The sequence below is a fragment of the Phocoena phocoena genome, chromosome 11 (genome assembly GCF_963924675.1).
Source record: "Phocoena phocoena chromosome 11, mPhoPho1.1, whole genome shotgun sequence".
NCBI classification, from domain to species: Eukaryota; Metazoa; Chordata; class Mammalia; order Artiodactyla; family Phocoenidae; genus Phocoena; species Phocoena phocoena.
The window spans coordinates 93,023,187-93,042,123 of NC_089229.1; the positions used below are offsets into that span (position 1 = coordinate 93,023,187).

The 18,937-nt window shown below is 44.2% G+C and overlaps 1 protein-coding gene across 1 annotated transcript in view; it reads left to right on the top strand.

Moving 5' to 3' along the window:
* The window catches only part of DUSP16 (dual specificity phosphatase 16), a 44,390-nt gene extending 26,806 nt beyond the window's left edge, over positions 1-17,584 (top strand). The window contains exons 4-6 of the mRNA XM_065887657.1: positions 6,595-6,754; positions 12,430-12,553; positions 16,408-17,584. Coding sequence (XP_065743729.1) covers positions 6,595-6,754; positions 12,430-12,553; positions 16,408-17,584 — 1,461 coding nt within the window. The remainder of the gene's footprint in view (positions 1-6,594; positions 6,755-12,429; positions 12,554-16,407) is intronic.
* Positions 17,585-18,937: the final 1,353 nt, after the last annotated feature.

Consider the following 18,937-nt stretch of genomic DNA (forward strand, 5'->3'; position numbering starts at 1 on the left):
TGAAAAAGGATGCAATTAAAACTTCATATTCTGTTACTTCATTTGGTTAAAAAGAAAGTCTGTGTGTCGGCTAGTTACTTTATTGCTCCATCTCATTTGCTTTACAAAGAACTTCAGTAGAGAATGGCAGTTAAGAGGACAGATTCTGGAGATGAGAATATGCTTGGATCTGGATTTCTACTCTGGACCACTTGTTAGCTGTATAACTTTGGAAACATTCCGTGAACTCTCTAAGCCTCCGTTTCCTCATTTTAAAAATGAGAAGAATAATAGTATCCATCTCAAAGGGTGGTTGTGAGGATTAAATGAGACGGTCCATGTAAATGTTTAGCGCAGTCCCAGGTACACAGTAGGCACTCAGTAAATGTTAGATGTTGTTTACTAATGTGTACCATAGTAGTATATTGTTAATATAACATAGCACCTGTAGCAAAGGTGCACAACACATTTTTTATTGAATTTAGGTTTAAGTGGTCATTTCTACAGAATGTAGACTATTAGGCTAATTGTCAGGAGTGTACATTGTTCTAGACTTTGTGTGGGGAAATCACATTTGATGCTCGCTACTGACTCGTCTCAGGTTAGTGTTGTCATCTGTGAGCATCGCCTGTGGTCTTTTGTGTAGAGTAGGTAACGCTGCCCGCGTCAGCCTCTCTCCTCAGAAACTCCTGTGTCTTTATTATCGTACTACTTTTAATTGAATAAATCTTTGTCACACTGTTGATGGAAAGGAGATGGAAATGTAAAAAGGTTCCTTTCTTTAAGGAGCGTTCATGAGAGAGGCCTGAAAGACTTTTATCTCCAGTAACGCTGCCGTTCTTGTGTGGGAAACGCTGTGGTGACCAGACAGTGGTAGAAAACAGTGTGACCTTCGCTTGTGTACAGACGTTTAAAAGTTGTCAACACCACTGAGCTCTAACGGGAGCCTACGAGACCTTCGGAAGGCGAGGGTCAGTCACGCTAAGAAGCTCGCCCAGCTGCACAAGCTGTTTCTTGACTCTGTCATCTGATAGCCGAGAGGGCTGCATACCTGGTCTGGATTTACTCAGTCTACCTTTTCTGTAAAACAATATATTTATTGCGCTGAATGTGGTAAATGAAGGGGTGAGCGAGTTGGCAGGAGGCTAAAATAGGGAGAAAATGACCAACTGTCCTTCGGGGAGTTGGAGTTGGAACAGATCTGTGGAGGAGGTAGCATTCCAAGAAAAGGAAGACGTGACCAGAGCTGCTTCGAAGTGAATGGTTTCAGGCCAAGAACATTTCCTGAGAGGCAGCAGTGGATGACTAAATGAAGTGGGTTATATAGGCTTGCCTGGAAAATGGTGGACTAATGGGATGTTAGCTGAACAAATACGTACTGAGTGCAGCTATGTACCTGGTGCCGAAGGGAGAAAAACAGGCAAGCATCCGGCCAAGACCTCACTACTTCACTGCTTAATAGGAGAGACGAGGGAATCTGCTAATGAGGACACGGTGTGCCTGGTGCTTTACTAATAGCATGCCCAAAGTCCTTTGGACGGGCAGAGAACAGAATGGTTAATTATGCACCAGTAGGAGGGCTTCATAGTAAGGTCAACTTAAAGTAGAAAAGTGGAAGAGTCATCAGGAAGAGGAACAGGGCCTGCTGAGCTCAGAGGCGGTGCGAGCAGCATCGGGGAAGGGGGATGCACGCGTGATGGGGATTTGGCGATTGTACGGAAAAGGAGCAGGCAGTGAGACATGATGAAACTAAGTGTGGATGAAGCACGTAGCTCGCGTTTAATTACAGGAAAGATTACTCCAGTTGTTGTTTGGAGAGGAAAACACCGCAAACTTCAAGAGCTCCCTGCGGGCTTTTTTGCTACCGTGGTGAGTGCTTACCCCTGAGCAGCGACTGGGAATAGAGAGAAAAGGTGGACGGGAGAGGTGATACCAGGAGGGTTTGGCAACATTAGGATGGGGGTGGTGAGGAAGAAAAACGGGATGAAGTGATCCCATTTTCTAGCTCCCATTTTCTAGCTCAAGTGTCTGGGTGGATGTTATTACCAAAAACCGGTTTTGGATTACAGAGAGGAAACAAGAATTTGAGGCAGAGAAGGGAGAAAGAGAATGTGCTGTGTTTCTGACATTTTGAGTTTGAAGGTCCTGAGGAACATCCAAAGAGAGGTACCAGGAAGCGGCTGGAAGTGACGTCAGAAATTAAAGAGGGCGCGTGTGTGTGTGTGTGTTTATTTAAGAGTCATCAGCCTGTAGAGGTGATAATTAAAACTACGGAGGGGGCTTCCCTGGTGGCGCAGTGGTTGGGAGTCCGCCTGCTGATGCAGGGGACGCGGGTTCGTGCCCCGGTCTGGGAAGATCCCACGTGCCGCGGAGCGGCTGGGCCCGTGAGCCATGGCCACTGAGCCTGCGCGTCCGGAGCCTGTGCTCCGCGACGGGAGAGGCCACGGCAGGGAGAGGCCACGGCAGTGAGAGGCCCGCGTACCGCAAAAAAAAAACCCCAAAAAACAAACAAAAAAAACCTATGGAAACAGAGTCAGCCTTCAGAGAGAGTATTTACAGCCAGAAGATGGCCTAGGACTGTATCTTAGAGAACAACCAGCAGGTTCAGTTTGGGAAGAAGATGTTCTCATTGTGTGTGCGTATATGCTGAAGTCATAGCACAAAACAAACAAACAAAAGTATTCTAGCACACTCCCAAATCTTGTAAATCAATGCACTTATTCATGCATTTTGGGGGTTACATCTAACATGGTCATAATAAATTTACATAGTTGCCAAGGAGGGGCAAGTCATAGTAAACTGCCGCGGTTTTATTTTCTGTTCTTTGTTCCACTTCTCTCTCTAGTACTGCAGATAATAGAGAGTTGACTATATTAGTGATGTGTGATCTTTTAAACCACCTATTTTGCCCTTAAAAAATTCTGCTTTAAAGCCTCAATAAATTTAAGAAAACTGAAATCATATCAGGCATCTTTTCCGACCACAACGCTATGAGGCTAGAAATCAACTACAGGGAGAAAAGAAAACTGCAAAAAACACAAACACGTGGAGGCTAGACAATATGCTACTGAACAATCAGTGGATAACTGAAGAAATCAAAGGGGAAATCAGAAAACACCTTGAGACAAATGAAAATGAAAACACGATGATCCAAAACCTACAGGATGCAACAGAAGCAGTTCTAAGAGGGAAGTTTACGGTGATACAAATTTACCTCAGGAAACGAGAAAAATCTCAAATAAACAACCTAAACCTTATGCCTAAAGCAACTAGAGAAAGAAGAACAAACAAAACCCAAAGTTAGTAGAATGAAAGGAATCAGAGCAGAAATAAATGAAATAGAGACTAAAAAAACAATAGAAAAGATCAATGAAACTAAAAGCTGGTTCTTTGAAAAGATAAGCAAAATTGATAAACGTTGAGCCAGACTCATCAAGGAAAAAAGGGAGAGGGCCCAAATCAGTAAAATCAGAAGTGACAAGGAAGTTACAGTCTACACCACAGAAATACAGAGGATCATAGGAGACCACTGTGAGCAACTATATGCCAATAAAGTAGACAACCTAGAAGAAATGGACAAATTCTTAGAAAGATACAAATACAATCTCCCAGGACTGAACTAGGAAGAAACAGAAAATATGAACAGACCAATTACCAGTACTGAAATTGGATCAGTGATTTTAAAACTCCCAACAAGCAAAAGTCCAGGACCAGATAGCTTCACAGGTGAATTCTACCAAACATTTAGAGAAGACTTAATACCTATCCTTCTGAAACTATTCCAAAAAATTGCAGAGGAGGGAACACTTCTGAACTCATTCTATGAGGCTACCATCACCCTGATACCAAAACCAGACAAAGATATCACAAAAAAAAAAAAAGAAAAAATGACAGACCAATATCACTGATGAACATAGATGCAAAAATCCTCAACAAAATACTAGCAAACCGACTCCAGCAATACATTAAAACCATCATGCATCATAATCAAGTATCCCAAGGACTCAAGGACTTTTCAATATCCACAAATCTGTCAGTGTGATATATACCACATTAACAAATGGAAGAGTAAAAATCATATGATTATCTTAGTAGATGCAGAAAAAGCTTTTGATAAAATTCAACATCCATTTATAATAATAATAAAAAATACCTCTTCTGAAAGTGGGCATAGAGGGAACGTACCTCAACATCATTAAGGCCATATACAGTAAACCCACAGCTAAGATCATACTCAATGGTGAAAAGCTAAAAGCATTTCCTCTAAGATCAGGAACAAGACAAGGATGCCCACTGTTGCCATTTTTATTCCACATAGTTTTGGAAGTCCTAGCCACAGAAATCAGAGAAGAAAAAGAAATAAAAAGAATCCAAATTGGAAAAGAAGTAAAACTGTCACTGTTTGCAGATGACATGCTACTATACATAGAAGACCCTAGAGACGCTACCAGAAAACTACTAAGAGCTCATCCATGAATTTAGTAAAGTTGCTGGATATGAAATTAATATACAGAAATATGTTGCATTTCTATACACTAACAACAAAATATCATAAAGAGAAATTAAGGAAACAGCCCCATTTACCATCACATCAAAAAGAATAAAATACCTAGGAATAAATGTACCTAAGAAGGCAAAAGACCTGTACTCTGAAAACTGTAAGACACTGGTGAAAGAAATTGAACACAACATGATGGAAAGATATATATATGTTCTTGGATTGGAAAAATCAGTATTGTTAAAAGACCATACTACCCAAGGCAATCTACACATTCAGTACAATTCCAATCAAATTATCGATGGCATTTTTCACAGAACTAGAACAAAAAATTTTTTTAATTTGTATGTATGGAAACACAAAGACCCCGAATAGCCAAGACAAGCTTGAGAAGGAAGAACGGAGCTGGAGGAATAAGGATCCCTGACTTCAGACTATACTACAAATCTACAGTGATCAAAACAGTAAGGTACTGGGAACGAAAACAGACACACGGATCAACAGAACGGGATAGAAAGCGCAGAGATAAACCCACACACTTATGGTCAACCTATGACAAAGGAGGCAAGAATATACAATGGAGAAAAAGTCTCTTCAATAAATGGTGCTGGGAATACTGGACAGCTGCATGTAAAAATATGAAATTAGAACATTCTCTAACACCATATACAAAAATAAACTCAAAATGGATTAAAGACCTAAATGTAGGACTGGAAACCATAAAACTCCTAGAGGAAAACATAGGCAGAACACTCTGACATAAATCACAGCAATATCTTTTTCAGGCCGTCTCCTAGAGTAATGGAAATAAAAACAAAAATAAATAGATGGGATCTAATTAAACTTAAAAGCTTTTGAACATCAAAGGAAACCATAAACAAAACAAAAAGACAATCTACAGAATGGGAGAAAATATTTGCAAACGATGCTACTGACAAGGGATTAATTTCCAAAATATACAAACAGCTCATACAGCTTAATATAAAAAAAAAAAACCCAATCAAAAAGTTGGCAGAAGACCTAAACAGACGTTTCTCCAAAGACGACACAAAGATGGCCAACAGGCATATGGAAAGATGTTCAGTATTGCTAATCATTAGAGAGATGCGGATCAAAACTACAATGAGGTATCACCTCACACTAGTCAGAATGGTCATCATTGTAAAAATAAATGCTGGAGAGGGTGTGGAGAAAAGGGAACCCTACTACACTGTTGGTAGGAAGGTAAATTGTTATAGCAACTACGGAGAACGGTACGGTGGTTCCTTAAAAAACTGAAAATAGAGCTACCTTATGATCCTGCAATCCCACTCCTGGGCATATATCTGGAGAAAACCATAATTTGAAAAAATACACGCAACCCACTCTTCATTGCAGCACTATTTACAATAGCCAAGACATGGAAGCAACCTAAATGCCCATCAACAGATGAATGGTTAAAGAAGATGTGGTGTATATAGTATAGTGTAATATAATATAATATAATGTAATATATAATGGAATACTATTTAGCCATACAAAGGAATGAAATAATGCCATTTGCAGCAACATGGTTGGACCTAGAGATTATCATATTAAGTGAAGTGAGTCAGAGAAAGAAAAATATGATATCACTTATATGTGGAATCTAAAAAGAAAAAAGGATACAAATGAACTTATTTACAAAACGGAAATAGACTCACAGGCATAGAAAACAAACTTATGGTTACCAAAGGGGAAAAGTGGTAGGGAGGGATAAATTAGGAATTTGGGATTAACATATACACACTACTATATGTAAAATAGATAAACAACAAAGACATACTGTATAGCACAGGGAACTATACTCAGTATCTTATAATAACCTACAATGGAAAAGAATCTAAATATATATATATGTATAACTGAATCACTTTGACATACAATTGAAACTAACGCAACATTGTAAATGAACTATACTTCAGTTTTAGATTCTGCTTTAAACTTGTCTTTACATGTCATTTTATTGGATTTCACTGATTGAATGTAGTCTGATTGTTTCAAGGAAACTAGTCATTTTAATCATGCTAAACTTTTCTCTTTAAAAATGATCATGCTAGTATGTTATTAGTTACTTTAATTGCTCTTTCCCTCCCTAGGAGCTGATGCAACAGAATGGGATTGGTTATGTGTTAAATGCCAGCAACACCTGTCCCAAGCCTGACTTTATCCCTGAATCTCACTTCCTGCGAGTGCCTGTGAATGATAGCTTTTGTGAGAAAATTTTGCCGTGGTTGGACAAGTCAGTAGATTTCATTGGTAAGTAGCTCAAGTAATATTACAAGCCCTTTGGGTTATAGTCTCATATGTAGAGGTATATCCCTCCCTCCCTTCCTCCCCTTTGTTTTCATTAGAGAAAAGGAACCTATTTCATACAGTTCAAAAGCTTGAAAACACATGATGCTACGTATCTCATTTAGTGGCCAAGGAGATGTGTGTGTGCCATGCCATGCCTAAGGACTAGCCTTGTGACATCCTAGCTAACTTTAACGCTACCAGGGTTAAGCCTAATGGGAACTGTGATTATGTATTGGCAAGTGTTTGAAAATCGGTTAAACTTTTGGGATTAAACTTTTTACCCACTTCGTCAAATCCTATAAAAGACTTTTGGAAACTGTGGTGGCATTCCTTAAACTGTTTATGCCTTGTTGCTGTTTTCCCCAGAGAAAAGTCAAATCCTGTGAAAACAAATCCCATTACATTTTAAGTCTTTATGTCACAAGATTCCTAAGCCTCAGTCCGTGTGCCAGTAATTTCTAGTAGTGGATCTAATGAAATTCCAACACACACACACACACACACACTCTCTCTCTCTCTCTCTCTCTCTCTCTCTCTCACACACACACACACACACACACACACACACTCTAATACTTGTGTGGTCATTCCTTGGCGTTGTCTGTGACAGGGTCTGGTCCACACCGTACTTTGTTCTGCTCACTGGGCCCGTCAGCCCTGGAGCCTCCCTGACTCCCAGCTTCTGGTGCTGTTGTGACATTTTGGTGCCTCGGGATCAGATCTGCTGGTAGGAAATCGATGATGTGTATTTGAAATGTGGTTTTGGTGGAAAGTGGCTAAACCAAGGAGACGTGTTCTTTGCTCTTGACCAACACAAGAAGGTGTGACTCTTGATGTCTGTGTGAAGAGTTTTCATTCGTTTTCCCCCTAGTCACACAAGTTTGAGCACCCTCATCCATAATTAAATACTCTGAATTGGTTACTGAAAGTTTAAAAATAAAGAACTAGTTCCTTTTAAACAGTGAAACTATGTACATTAAGCCCCTCACTATATTCTTTCATCTGCGAGAGGAATTTTCTAGACAGTGCTTTTGGAACTTCGGGTAATTCTGAAACAGATCTCTTTTTTCAAGATTTCAGATTGCCAAGTCGTCTCCTCTTTAATTGGCATGCATTCTGTGAAACACCTGAAGATAAATGGCTTGATAATTCACATTAAAATAACCACAAACAAAAGTCCCCAAATTAATCCTTCCCACCATTCTACTTCTAGGAGATATTCAGCATATCGTTCAATGTTTGCCTCTTTATTTATTTACTTATTTTTTCCAGTACGCAGGCCTCTCTCTGTTGTGGCCTCTCCCGTTGCGGAGCACAGGCTCCGGACCTGCAGGCTCAGCGGCCATGGCTCACGGGCCCAGCCGCTCCACGGCATGTGGGATCCTCCCAGACTGGGGCACGAACCCATGTCCCCCGCATCGGCAGGTGGACTCCCAACCACTGCGCCACCAGGGAAGCCCAATGTTTGCCTCTTTAAAAGACGACAGTTATAGTTAATGTTCCCATTGCATGTCACATTGATCCAGAGATGATTGGCTCTAATTTCAGCTACAAGTGCGATTTCAGAATCTATTTAGAATAGAACCTGATTCTGTTAAGTCATGGCAATATCTAAGCTTTAGGAGGTTGGTAGAAAAGAGAGAATATGAATAACTTTGCCCCACCTTACTTCTTTCATTGGAGCTCTTGGACACTTTTAATTCCTGCAAAAGGAATTTTACCATGTTGCTGGTTGGTGAAATACCCACCCAAATACGTATCGTGATTTATTGTATATCTGAAGATATTTTTACTTACCAGTAGTTCACTTGCTTGGCCCTGTTTACTGTTAGGGCCACCATCCTTTTCCCACCCAGACAATCCAGGGCGACACGTCCAGCCCACTGTGGAATTCAGCCCATGTTCGCTACAGTTGCTAATCTCGTTAGTCATGTCAGAGAATATAATTTGAAGACATACCCTCATACCAGGACTTACTAACATATAGGCTCATACTTTTTCTTTTTATTATTCAGGTTAAATTTCAGTAAGTTTGTTTGTTCAGTAGAGTTTGTTGGAAGGACGCAGTTTTCACGGGGTGTTGCCTTTACTTCTCGTGGACGCAGGCTGTAGCGGGCGCGTTTGCCCGTCAGCGCCCCGAGTCACCGACCAGGGCCCCCGGCCCAGCTGGCCACTCACACGGGCTCCTGCTTCACTCGGCCGCGCAAACTCAGGGCTTCTGTAGGCAATCCAGGGAGGTAATTAACAGCATGTACTTTGGAGCCAAACTGTATTTGATTATCGGTTAAGTGACTCCAGGTGAGTTACTAAATCTTCTGTGCCTCGGTTTCCTGATCTGGAGACTAAAGATAATGTTTCTACCTTTTAGGGATATTGTTCGGATTAAAATAGATAATGCATGTAAAACACCTTGCAAGGTGCCTGACTCATAATTGGCTCTAATAAATAGTAGCTGTCGGGCTTCCCTGGTGGCTCAGTGGTTGAGAGTCCGCCTGCTGATGCAGGGGACGCGGGTTCATGCCCCGGTCCGGGAAGATCCCACATGCCGCGGAGCGGCTGGGCCCGTGAGCCACGGCCGCTGAGCCTGCGCTCCGCAACGGGAGAGGCCACAACAGTGAGAGGCCCGCGTACTGCAAAAAAAAAAAAAAAAAAAAAAAGTTAACTGGTTTAAAAATTACCTAAGTCCTTTTCTGTTTTTCCTTGGAGCTGTGCTCTGTCACCTCAGTTATTTCTTCCTTCTTTTTAGCCTCTTTAACTTCTCCCCGTCACTGACTCCCTCTTAACCTATTGCATTTGTTATCCCTTCTCTCTTTTTAATCCTAGAATTGATAAAATAGAAAAAACTGAAAAATAGATAAAATTGAAAACATAGATACATCTTGTTTAACTCCTGGATTGCTGTAGTGGCAGCCTGCTTTTTTTTTTATTTCCAGTTTTCCCCGTCAGTGCCTTCTTGTTGCCCCCTATTCAGGAACCTGCAGAGGCTCCTTAATTGCCTCGAGTCCCTAGCCCAACATTCCCAGACTCTCCAACACCTGCTTCCCACCTCCGAACCCTCCTCTCCCGTCACTTCCCGCCCAGCGTGCACCAGCCAAGGCTGTTTTCTGAGTGGTGGTCCAGCCCCACCATGGGTCTTTCTCAAATGTTTCCCTTCTCCTCTCCTCCAGGTCGACAGGTATTACTTCCTTTGCCTTTAAGAGATTCAGTTTAGCACTCAATTCTGCCAAGAAATGTGTTCTGATGAACCCCACTTCAGTGTAATCACTTTAGTTAGATTTTTAAAATATATCATCAAAGCAGTTGTAAGAACAGTATAAGTACCACGTGTGGAACATTTGAAAAAGAAACCTGTAACCTCAACATCCTAACACATCTGTTATCATCATTGCTTTATTTCCTTCCAGCCTTTTTCAATTTTTTTTTTTTTTTTTTTTTGCGGTACGCGGACCTCTCACTGCTGTGGCCCCTCGCGTTGCGGAGCACAGGCTCCGGACGCGCAGGCCCAGCGGCCATGGCTCACGGGCGCAGCCGCTCCGCGGCATGTGGGATCCTCCCGGACCGGGGCACGAACCCGTGTTCCCTGCACTAGCAGGCGGACACTCAGCCACTGCGCCACCAGGGAAGCCTCAATTTTTTATAAAGATTACCTTTTAAAGTATGTATCGGTCAGCCAGCCAGTATTTACTGGGTTCACACTATGTGCTCAGTGTTAAACGCTTTGGGGGAGTGTTAGAAGCACGACCCTTCTCAGTCCTCCTAGTCTAGTTTCGTGATAATTATTAAAAATGATGAGAGAGTACTGTCAACATTAAAAAAAATATTTAAAGCCAGCCTACTTCCAATAAGAATTTGAAGCAGCTTACAGTAAGAGGTTGGGATCAAAAGATAACACACATTCACACACGTACCCATTAAAGCGGGACAGAAGGGCAAGAACCAGGTAATATGGGACTAAGAAAGGCACAGTAAAACCGGAATTAGTTATCTCTTGAAACTGAGGGAACACCTTAGCTTTGAGCTTCTTAGCAGCCAAGGTGAAAGAGGAAATACTAAGAGCAGTATAGGCTAAACACTGAATAGTTGAGAGGAGGAAGAGAGCTGTGTAGCCCAGGAAGGCTTGGACTTTACGTACATGTGTTTATAAACTGTTAGGTTGTATAGCGTGTCCTTTTTTCTTTGTTTCAATGTTGTTTTGTGTTCATTTGTTATTGTTTTATTGTGTTTGATTTCCCTGTCTAAAGGGAAGCTGCCTGATTGTTCACGTAGTACCTTAAAGCTCTACGGTGTTTTGTACGTAACAAACAATAAGTCCTATACGTTGGGAATTTATTATATGTATAACAGAGGTGGTGAGATTGAAGTATTACTGTATATTGTATTACTCAGCTGCCAGAGCAGATTCCCTGGATACCTTGTTAATTACAAGAACTTTAACATAAGGTTTGGTAAACTTTTGGTGGTTACCAATGAAAACAAGGATGAAAAGGGAATAATTTAGCTCATGGCAGCAGCATGTAGGTAAAGGGTAAGCACATACGTAATTGTTCAGATGTAAGGTAGTCACTGTACTGGCTAGAATGGTAGTTGCTTCCAGGCTGTGGGATAACTTCATCCATGTCCACGAGAAAGCTTTTAAAGCTCATCTACAGTGAGAGATGGCAGTACCGTGCGATCAAATTTCCTTGGTTCTTGGTTCTAAGTGTTCACGAGTCCTTCTACCATGTTATGGGGAGTTAGCATGACACAGTCAGACAGTATCTCCTGGATATCAAGGAAGAGGTCAGAGTTCCCTTGGTCCTCATTAAGGTGACCTACTGAAATTGACTCATGGCACACACATGGCTTCTTCTTAAATTCAGCAAGTAAAGTGAGCCACTTTATGACACAGAAAAGTCTCCCAGAGAAAAATAGGGAAATTATGGGAAGGTGGATTCGGAGTCAGCATTTTACAAATTGCTTGACTTGGCGTCTCTGCGTCATGATGTGGTGTCACTATGATTAAGTCTCTCCCCGTCCCCACCTCCCTGCTTTTTACACAGTTAATGTGTCACATATGTTTAAAATGGAAAAAATTTTTTTAATTTAATCACCCATATATATCAAATCATTATGCCACACACCTAAAGTACAATGTTATATGTCAATTATATCTCAAAGCTGGAAAACATGTAGTATCTCTTACATAATTCGAAAAAAACTTAAGTATCAGACAACATAGGTAAACAAAATATTAGCTAAATCTTAGGATTTTGGATGTTGTTTTCTTTATACTATTCTGTATTTCTGAAGTTTTCTACACTAAACAAGTAGAATCACGTGATCACAATGTGTGATTTATACTCAGGGTAAGTTATTAAAATAATAATGTAAAAAATACATGGTGAAAAGTACTGAATAAGAGGCAACCTGAGTTAGGGACACATTGCTTATTAACACATGTGGACCTTCATTGTTCTATATGTAAATCGTGGGGAAATCATCTTCCCCTACCTCCTTAAAAAAATATTGAAAAATAGGTAAATAGATGGGCTTTACTTCGAGTTGCCAGATGCAAGCCATTGTGTGAGTAAATGGAAATAAGATTTCACCGCTGAACAAAGTTGTCATTAATGACCCTTTCTGAATTTGGCTCATAGAGAAAGCAAAAGCCTCCAATGGATGTGTCCTAGTGCACTGCTTGGCAGGGATCTCTCGCTCTGCCACCATCGCCATTGCCTACATCATGAAGAGGATGGATATGTCCTTGGATGAAGCTTACAGGTGAGGACAGGAACATGCCCTGTGAGACTGGCTTCTCCTTTGACCTGAATCATGAGAAGACATGGTGGGTGGGGGAGAGGGTGGTGGTGACCACGTTAAAGCAGATCATGATGATTTTAGTTATACTCTTTACAGGTGACTGGATTTTTCAATGGTTTTTCAAAGATTGGAGAAAAATGCATTTTTATAATTTAGCGCTAATTCTGCCCTCACATATATCAAGTTCATCCTCAGCTACTTTTTAAGTTTAAGGAAGAGCAAATACAGAGATCTCCATCCTGTTACTTGAGTTTGTATCTTTGCCTAGTTGGGGAAATATCATTTGTTCTAATTTACACACGAGAAAGAAACGCTCCAGGAGAATACTCATTGTAGAATTCCTACCGTGCTTCAGATTTTGTGTGTCTTTCACTGAGGAAAAATCCCAATATATGCAAGTATAAAACCAAATAATTGTCAAACTCCATTCGTTGAGTAGAATTTCCTGCAATCTAGAGTTGCTTAGATTTTGTAAAGAATGTTATTGAAGTATATAGTTGATTTACGGTGTTGTGTTAAAGTTTGCTATACAGCAAAGTGATTCATTTATACATACATATATTCTTTTTCATATTCTTTTCCATGTGGTTTATCACAGGATATTGAATATTGTTCCCTGGGCTATAAAGTAGGACCTTGTTGTTTATCCATCCTAGATATACTAGTTTGCATCTGCTAACCCCAAACTCCCAGACCTTCCCTCTCCCCGCCCCCTCACCAACCACAAGTCAGTTCTGTATGTCTGTGAGTCTATTTCTGTTTCATAGATATGTTCACTTGTGTCGTAGTTTAGATTCCACATAAGTGACATCATATGGTATTTGTCTTTCTCTTTCTGACTTATTTCAGTATGATAATCTCCAGGTCCATCCATGTTGCTGCAAATGGCATTGTTTTTTTATGGTTAACATTCCAGTGTGTGTGTGTATATATGTGCCACATCTTCTTTATCCATTCATCTGTCGATGGACATTTAGGTTGTTTCCATGTCTTGGCTATTGTGAATAGTTCTGCTGTGAACATAGGGGTGCATGTATCTTTTCAAATTATGGTTTTGTCTGGGGATATGCCGAGGAGTGGGACTGCTGGATCATATGGCAACTCTAGTTTTAGTTTTCTTGAGGAACCTCCATACTGTTCTCCATAGTGGCTGCACCAATTTACATTCCCACCAACAGTGAAGGAGGGTTCCCTTTTCTCCACACTCTCTCCAACACGTATTATCTGTAGACTTAATGATGGTCATTCTAACCTCTGTGAGGTGATAGCTCAATGTAGTTTTGATTTGCATTTCTCTAATAATTAGCGATGGTGAGCATCTTTTTCATGTACCTATTGGCCATCTGTATGTCTCCTTTGGTGAAATGTCTATTTAGGTCTTCTGCCCATTTTTTTGATTGGGTTTTTTGTTGTTGTTATTGAATTTTAGGAGCTATTTGTATATTTTGGAAATTAAGCCCTTTTTAGTCACATCATCATTTGCAAATATTTTCTCCCAGTCCATAGGTTGTCTTTTTATTTATGGTTTCCTTTGCTGTGCAAAAGCTTGTAAGTTTGATTAGGTCCCATTTGTTCATTTTTGCTTTTATTTCTATTGCCTTGGGAGACTGACCTAAGAAAACATTGGTACAATTTATGTTAGAGAATGTCTTGCCTATGTTCTCTTCTAGGAGTTTTATGGTGTCATGTCGTATACTCAAGTCTCTAAGCCATTTTGACTTTGTTTGTGTGTGGTGTGAGGGTGTGCTCTAACCTGATTTGCACATGGCTGTGCATAGAGTTGCCCAGACTTTGAAGTATATAATTTTGAGTGGGTTGCCTCCACCCCCCTTTCTCCAGACAGAAGGCGGCCAGTGACAGCAGCACCAAGGACTGGGGTTGTGTTCAGGGACGCCTGAATCGGAGTCCCCTGTGTATCTTGCTGGATAGAGGCGGTTAGTTTGCCTGTGATAAAGGATCAATAAATACAGGCACGTGGAGCCAGGCCTGCTGTAACAATTGGACTTTCTTCTCAAGTTGGAAAATCTGGAGAAAAGAAATGAGCTACCTGAACAGCTCCTCACTTGAGGAAGGAGCTGAGGCGGTGGGTCCTCCCTGTGTCCGCACCGCTCCGCGTCCTGCAGTCTGGCTGCTCCCTAAGGTCCTCCTGCGCCCAGTAGAAACCAGCAGGAGAGGCGCCCTTACATCCTGTTACTGGGTCTCATCGCGAGGGTCCTGCATGTACACTTGTCACAGTTGAGGCAGTTGTTTCTGGCTTCGTTAATTTGCTTTAGGTTACTGATTTCCAAGGAGTTTATTTATTTTTTTTTTTAAATGTTTTCTTTTTTTTTTTTTTTAAGAGGATGTTGGGGGTAGGAGTTTACCAATCAATCAATTCATTTTTGGCTGTGTTGGGTCTTCGCCTCTGCGCGAGGGCCCTCTCCAGCCGTGGCAAGCAGGGGCCACTCTTCACCGCGGTGCGCAGGCCTCCCACCATCACGGCCTCTCCCGTTGCGGAGCACAGGCTCCAGACGTGCAGGCTCAGCAGCTGTGGCTCACGGGCTCAGCCGCTCCGCGGCATGCGGGATCCTCCCAGACCAGGGCTCGAACCCATGTCCCCCGCATCAGCAGGCAGACTCCCAACCACTGCGCCACCAGGGAAGCCCCAAGGAGTTTATTTTTGATTCTTCTGTTTTCTTCCGTATCCAAATATAAATTTTCAGTGTAGTTTCACTCCTGCATCTTCTGAGAAGTGGCCTTAAGGGTCAGGGGCCACTAAAGAATATATCTACTATTTCTAAAGAGTCTCTGTTTCTACAATGAAACAGAAAAGCTGTTTATAACTAGTTTTGATCCCTTGATGACTCTTTTTTAAACAAGGTGGTTACAGAAATGAAGCCAGACATCAGACCTGTTTTCTTTTTTAATATTTATTTGGTTGCGCTGGGTCTTAGCTGTGCAGGTGGCCTCCTTAGTTGCGGCTTGCTGGCGCCTTAGTTGCGGCATGTGTGCGGGATCTAGTTCCCTGACCAGGGACTGAACCTGGGTCCCCTGCATTGGGAGCGCGGAGTCTTAACCACTGCGCCACCAGGGAAGTTCCTAGACCTGGTTTTGAATCCCGGCACCGTCCTTTAGTAGCTGTGTGATTTAGGGCAAGTCACCTAAGGACTGTGTGTACCTCTGTGATGGGGGTAATTACACCCACCTGACAGAGGGTAGTTTTGAGAGTTGAACGAGAGAACACCCCCTTTAGCGTTCGCATAATGCTTAGCAGAGACCACTGTGTAGCTGGTTACTCTGTCACACTGAATCCAAAGGGAAGGAACTCGGAAGTGTGTGCTTCGATGCCCTGGCCATCTGATACTCTCTCTTTTGATCGTTAATTAAAAATGTGCAACGTCTTGAAGTGGCTGTGGGGCCTTTGATGCTGGGAAGCTGAAGGTGGCGCATGGCTGTTAAGCTGTACTTCTGATGGCAGCACCGGTGGGGAGGGGCGGTGTCATCCCAGGTGGTGAGGGAAGAATCATCTCTTACCAGTTGCACTGGAAGCCTTGGGTCCCTGGAAATAAGGAGGCTCAACCTAGAACTTTAGGGGCCTGGCCCCCCGCTTTCTAGCACCTCCGGCCTCAGGCTGTAAAGCTCCCCGATGCAGAGGCCCTCATCTCCTCCTTGACCCTCTGCCCCAAGTTTTAAACCAGCCACCTGACAAAGGTCTTGGAAGGGTCTCTCTGATGATTCCCTGCCGCAGCTCTTCACTTGCCGTAGCTTAGTAACATTCTTACAATAACAGGTAGTCGTCAAATTCAAGCCTTTTTGGTTTTTTCCTCTTTTCATAGATTTGTGAAAGAAAAAAGACCTACTATATCTCCGAACTTCAATTTTCTGGGCCAGCTCCTGGACTACGAGAAGAGGATTAAGAGCCAGACCGGAGCGGCGGGGCCCAAGAGCAAACTGAAGCTGCTGCACCTGGAGAAGCCAAGCGAGCCCGTCCCGGTCGCCGCCGTCGCCGCCGCCGCCGCGGAGGGCGGGCAGGGAGGCCAGCCGCCCCTCGGGCCGCCCCGCGCCCGCCCCGCCGCCGCTCCCCCCGAGGCGTTGGGGCCCCGGCCTGTGCCCCACGCCGGTGCGCCCGGCGCCCAGCCCTCGCCTCCCGACGACGGCCCCCTGGTCCAGGCGCTCAACGGGCTCCACCTGCCCGCGGACCGGCGGGAGGACAGCGGCCGCCTCAAGCGCTCCTTCTCCCTGGACATCAAGGCGGTGTCGCCGTCAGCCGGCGCGGCCGCGCCCCTGCGCGGGCTCTCCTCCCCGGAGGCGGCCCCAGAGCCCTACAAGCCCTCCTCCGCCCTGGAGGGCGCCGGCAAGCCGTGCCAGTTCTCCCCGGTGCGGGAGGTGTCGGAGCAGACGCCGGAGGCCAGCCCGGAGCGGGAGGAGGCCGGCCCCCCCCGGGGTCCCCAGCCTCCGAGGGCCCCCGAGGGCCAGGGCGCGCGGCCCCGCGCGGGGAGGCCGCTCCTGTCGCCCCTGCCCCGCAGCGGCAGCGTGGAGGACCACTGCCAGCCCCGCTTCCTCTTCGGCCTCTCGGCCAGCCAGCAGCACCTGGCCCCGTCCGCCGCCGGGCTGGGCCTCGAGGGCTGGCACTCGGACATCCTGGCCCCCCAGACCTCCGCCGCCTCCTTGGCCAAGAGCTGGTATTTCGCCCCCGAGCCCCCTCACTTCTACTCGGCCTCGGCCGTCTACGGAGGCCACGCCGGCCCCCCCGCCTTCAGCTGCGGCCAGCTGCCCGCCTGCGGCGGCGACCCGGGCCACTCCGTGCGCCGGCGGCAGAAGCCCAGCGACAGGGCCGACTCCCGGCGCAGCTGGCACGAGGAGAGCCCCTTCGAGAAGCAGTTCAAACGCAGAAGCTGCCAGATGGAGTTCGGCGAGAGCATCATGTCCGAGAACCGGTCGCGGGAGGAACTGGGGAAGGTGGGCAGCCAGTCGAGCTTTTCAGGCAGCATGGAAATCATCGAGGTCTCCTGAGAAGAAAGACACTTGTGACTTCTATGGACAGCTTTTTTCTTGTTCACAAAAAAATATTCCCTGTAAATCTGAAATATATATATGTACATACATATATATTTTTGGAAAATGGAGCTATGGTGTAAAAGCAAAACACGGATCAACACCGCTGCTCTCTTTTAATATCCGCACTTGAGAGAGCAGCTAGTATTTCTCTCAACACAAGCGGAAGAAGGGCAGAGGCTAGCTTTCCCCCCAGGCACGTGAAACAGTTCTATGCAGTGGACTGCATATCCTCTCGTTCTTACTAAATCGAGTTCTATTTGGTGTCAGAGGACAGAAGCGCCCACCATTTTCTTGTCGTGCTACAAAGAGATCTCACATACTAGTCCTGTCCGGTCCCTTCCATAGTGCACCTTAGTGCTGAGACTGAGCCAGCCTGTGGGTCGGGCGGGGAGAACCTATTAGGAACAGAACCTAATGGTAAATCCAAGAGAAATGACCACATCCAAAGCTGATTCACAAACCCAAGCGCACCTGACAGCCGAGCGATGAGCGCATCGTTCTGACCGACCGTTAGGGGCCTTGCCAAGATCTACTATAGAGCAACCCCAGTACCTCAGACGGAAAGTCGGGGCTTTCACCACTACCAGGTTTGGTGGCCCGTTTTCTAGGCATTGTGAACAGGCAGGTAGCTAGTCACCCCTTTCAGACCAGTTCAGACGGTCTCTGCACACATTTCCAGTTGGGCCCGGATGGAGGGCGTTCATTTGTTCATTCTTCTTCTCAGCTTTGTGAAGAAAGAAAGGAAGGAAGCGATCTAGGATCTTCTAACAAACAGCCAGGAATCTGGCAGCATCACGATTTAAGCTAAGGCTGGGAGGCTAAACAAGTCTACCTCCCTCTCTATAAATCAAAGAGTTGATCGAGATGGGGTTGTCAACCCTTTCAATGAAGGTTAATTTCAAGCCAGACGTGAATTTATTCGGTAGCAGAATGGCAGCACCGTCTCGTCCTCAGCCGCGCTAGACGGCTTCCATTTCGGGTTCATCGCACAGATACATCTTGTGAAGATGGAACGGTAAGGTAGAATTTTATAGGAAACTACTAAGAGGCAGAAAACTGCGGAAGGATTAGAGAAGGTGGAATTGCTGAGGAGAAGCAGGAAACTGTTATTTTCTCAGTGGTTTTTTTCCCTTAGCATGCGACCAAGGTGGTATTTCTGTAATTAGACTTTCATACTGATAGGGCTGAGAGAGGCTTTGGTAAGCAACGAATGTTCAGAGAGAAACAGTGTAGGAAGGTGAGGACAAGGCGGTTGAATTTTGCCTCGTTGCGAGCAGAGCGGAAAGACACAGCCAAGCTGTTCTCAGA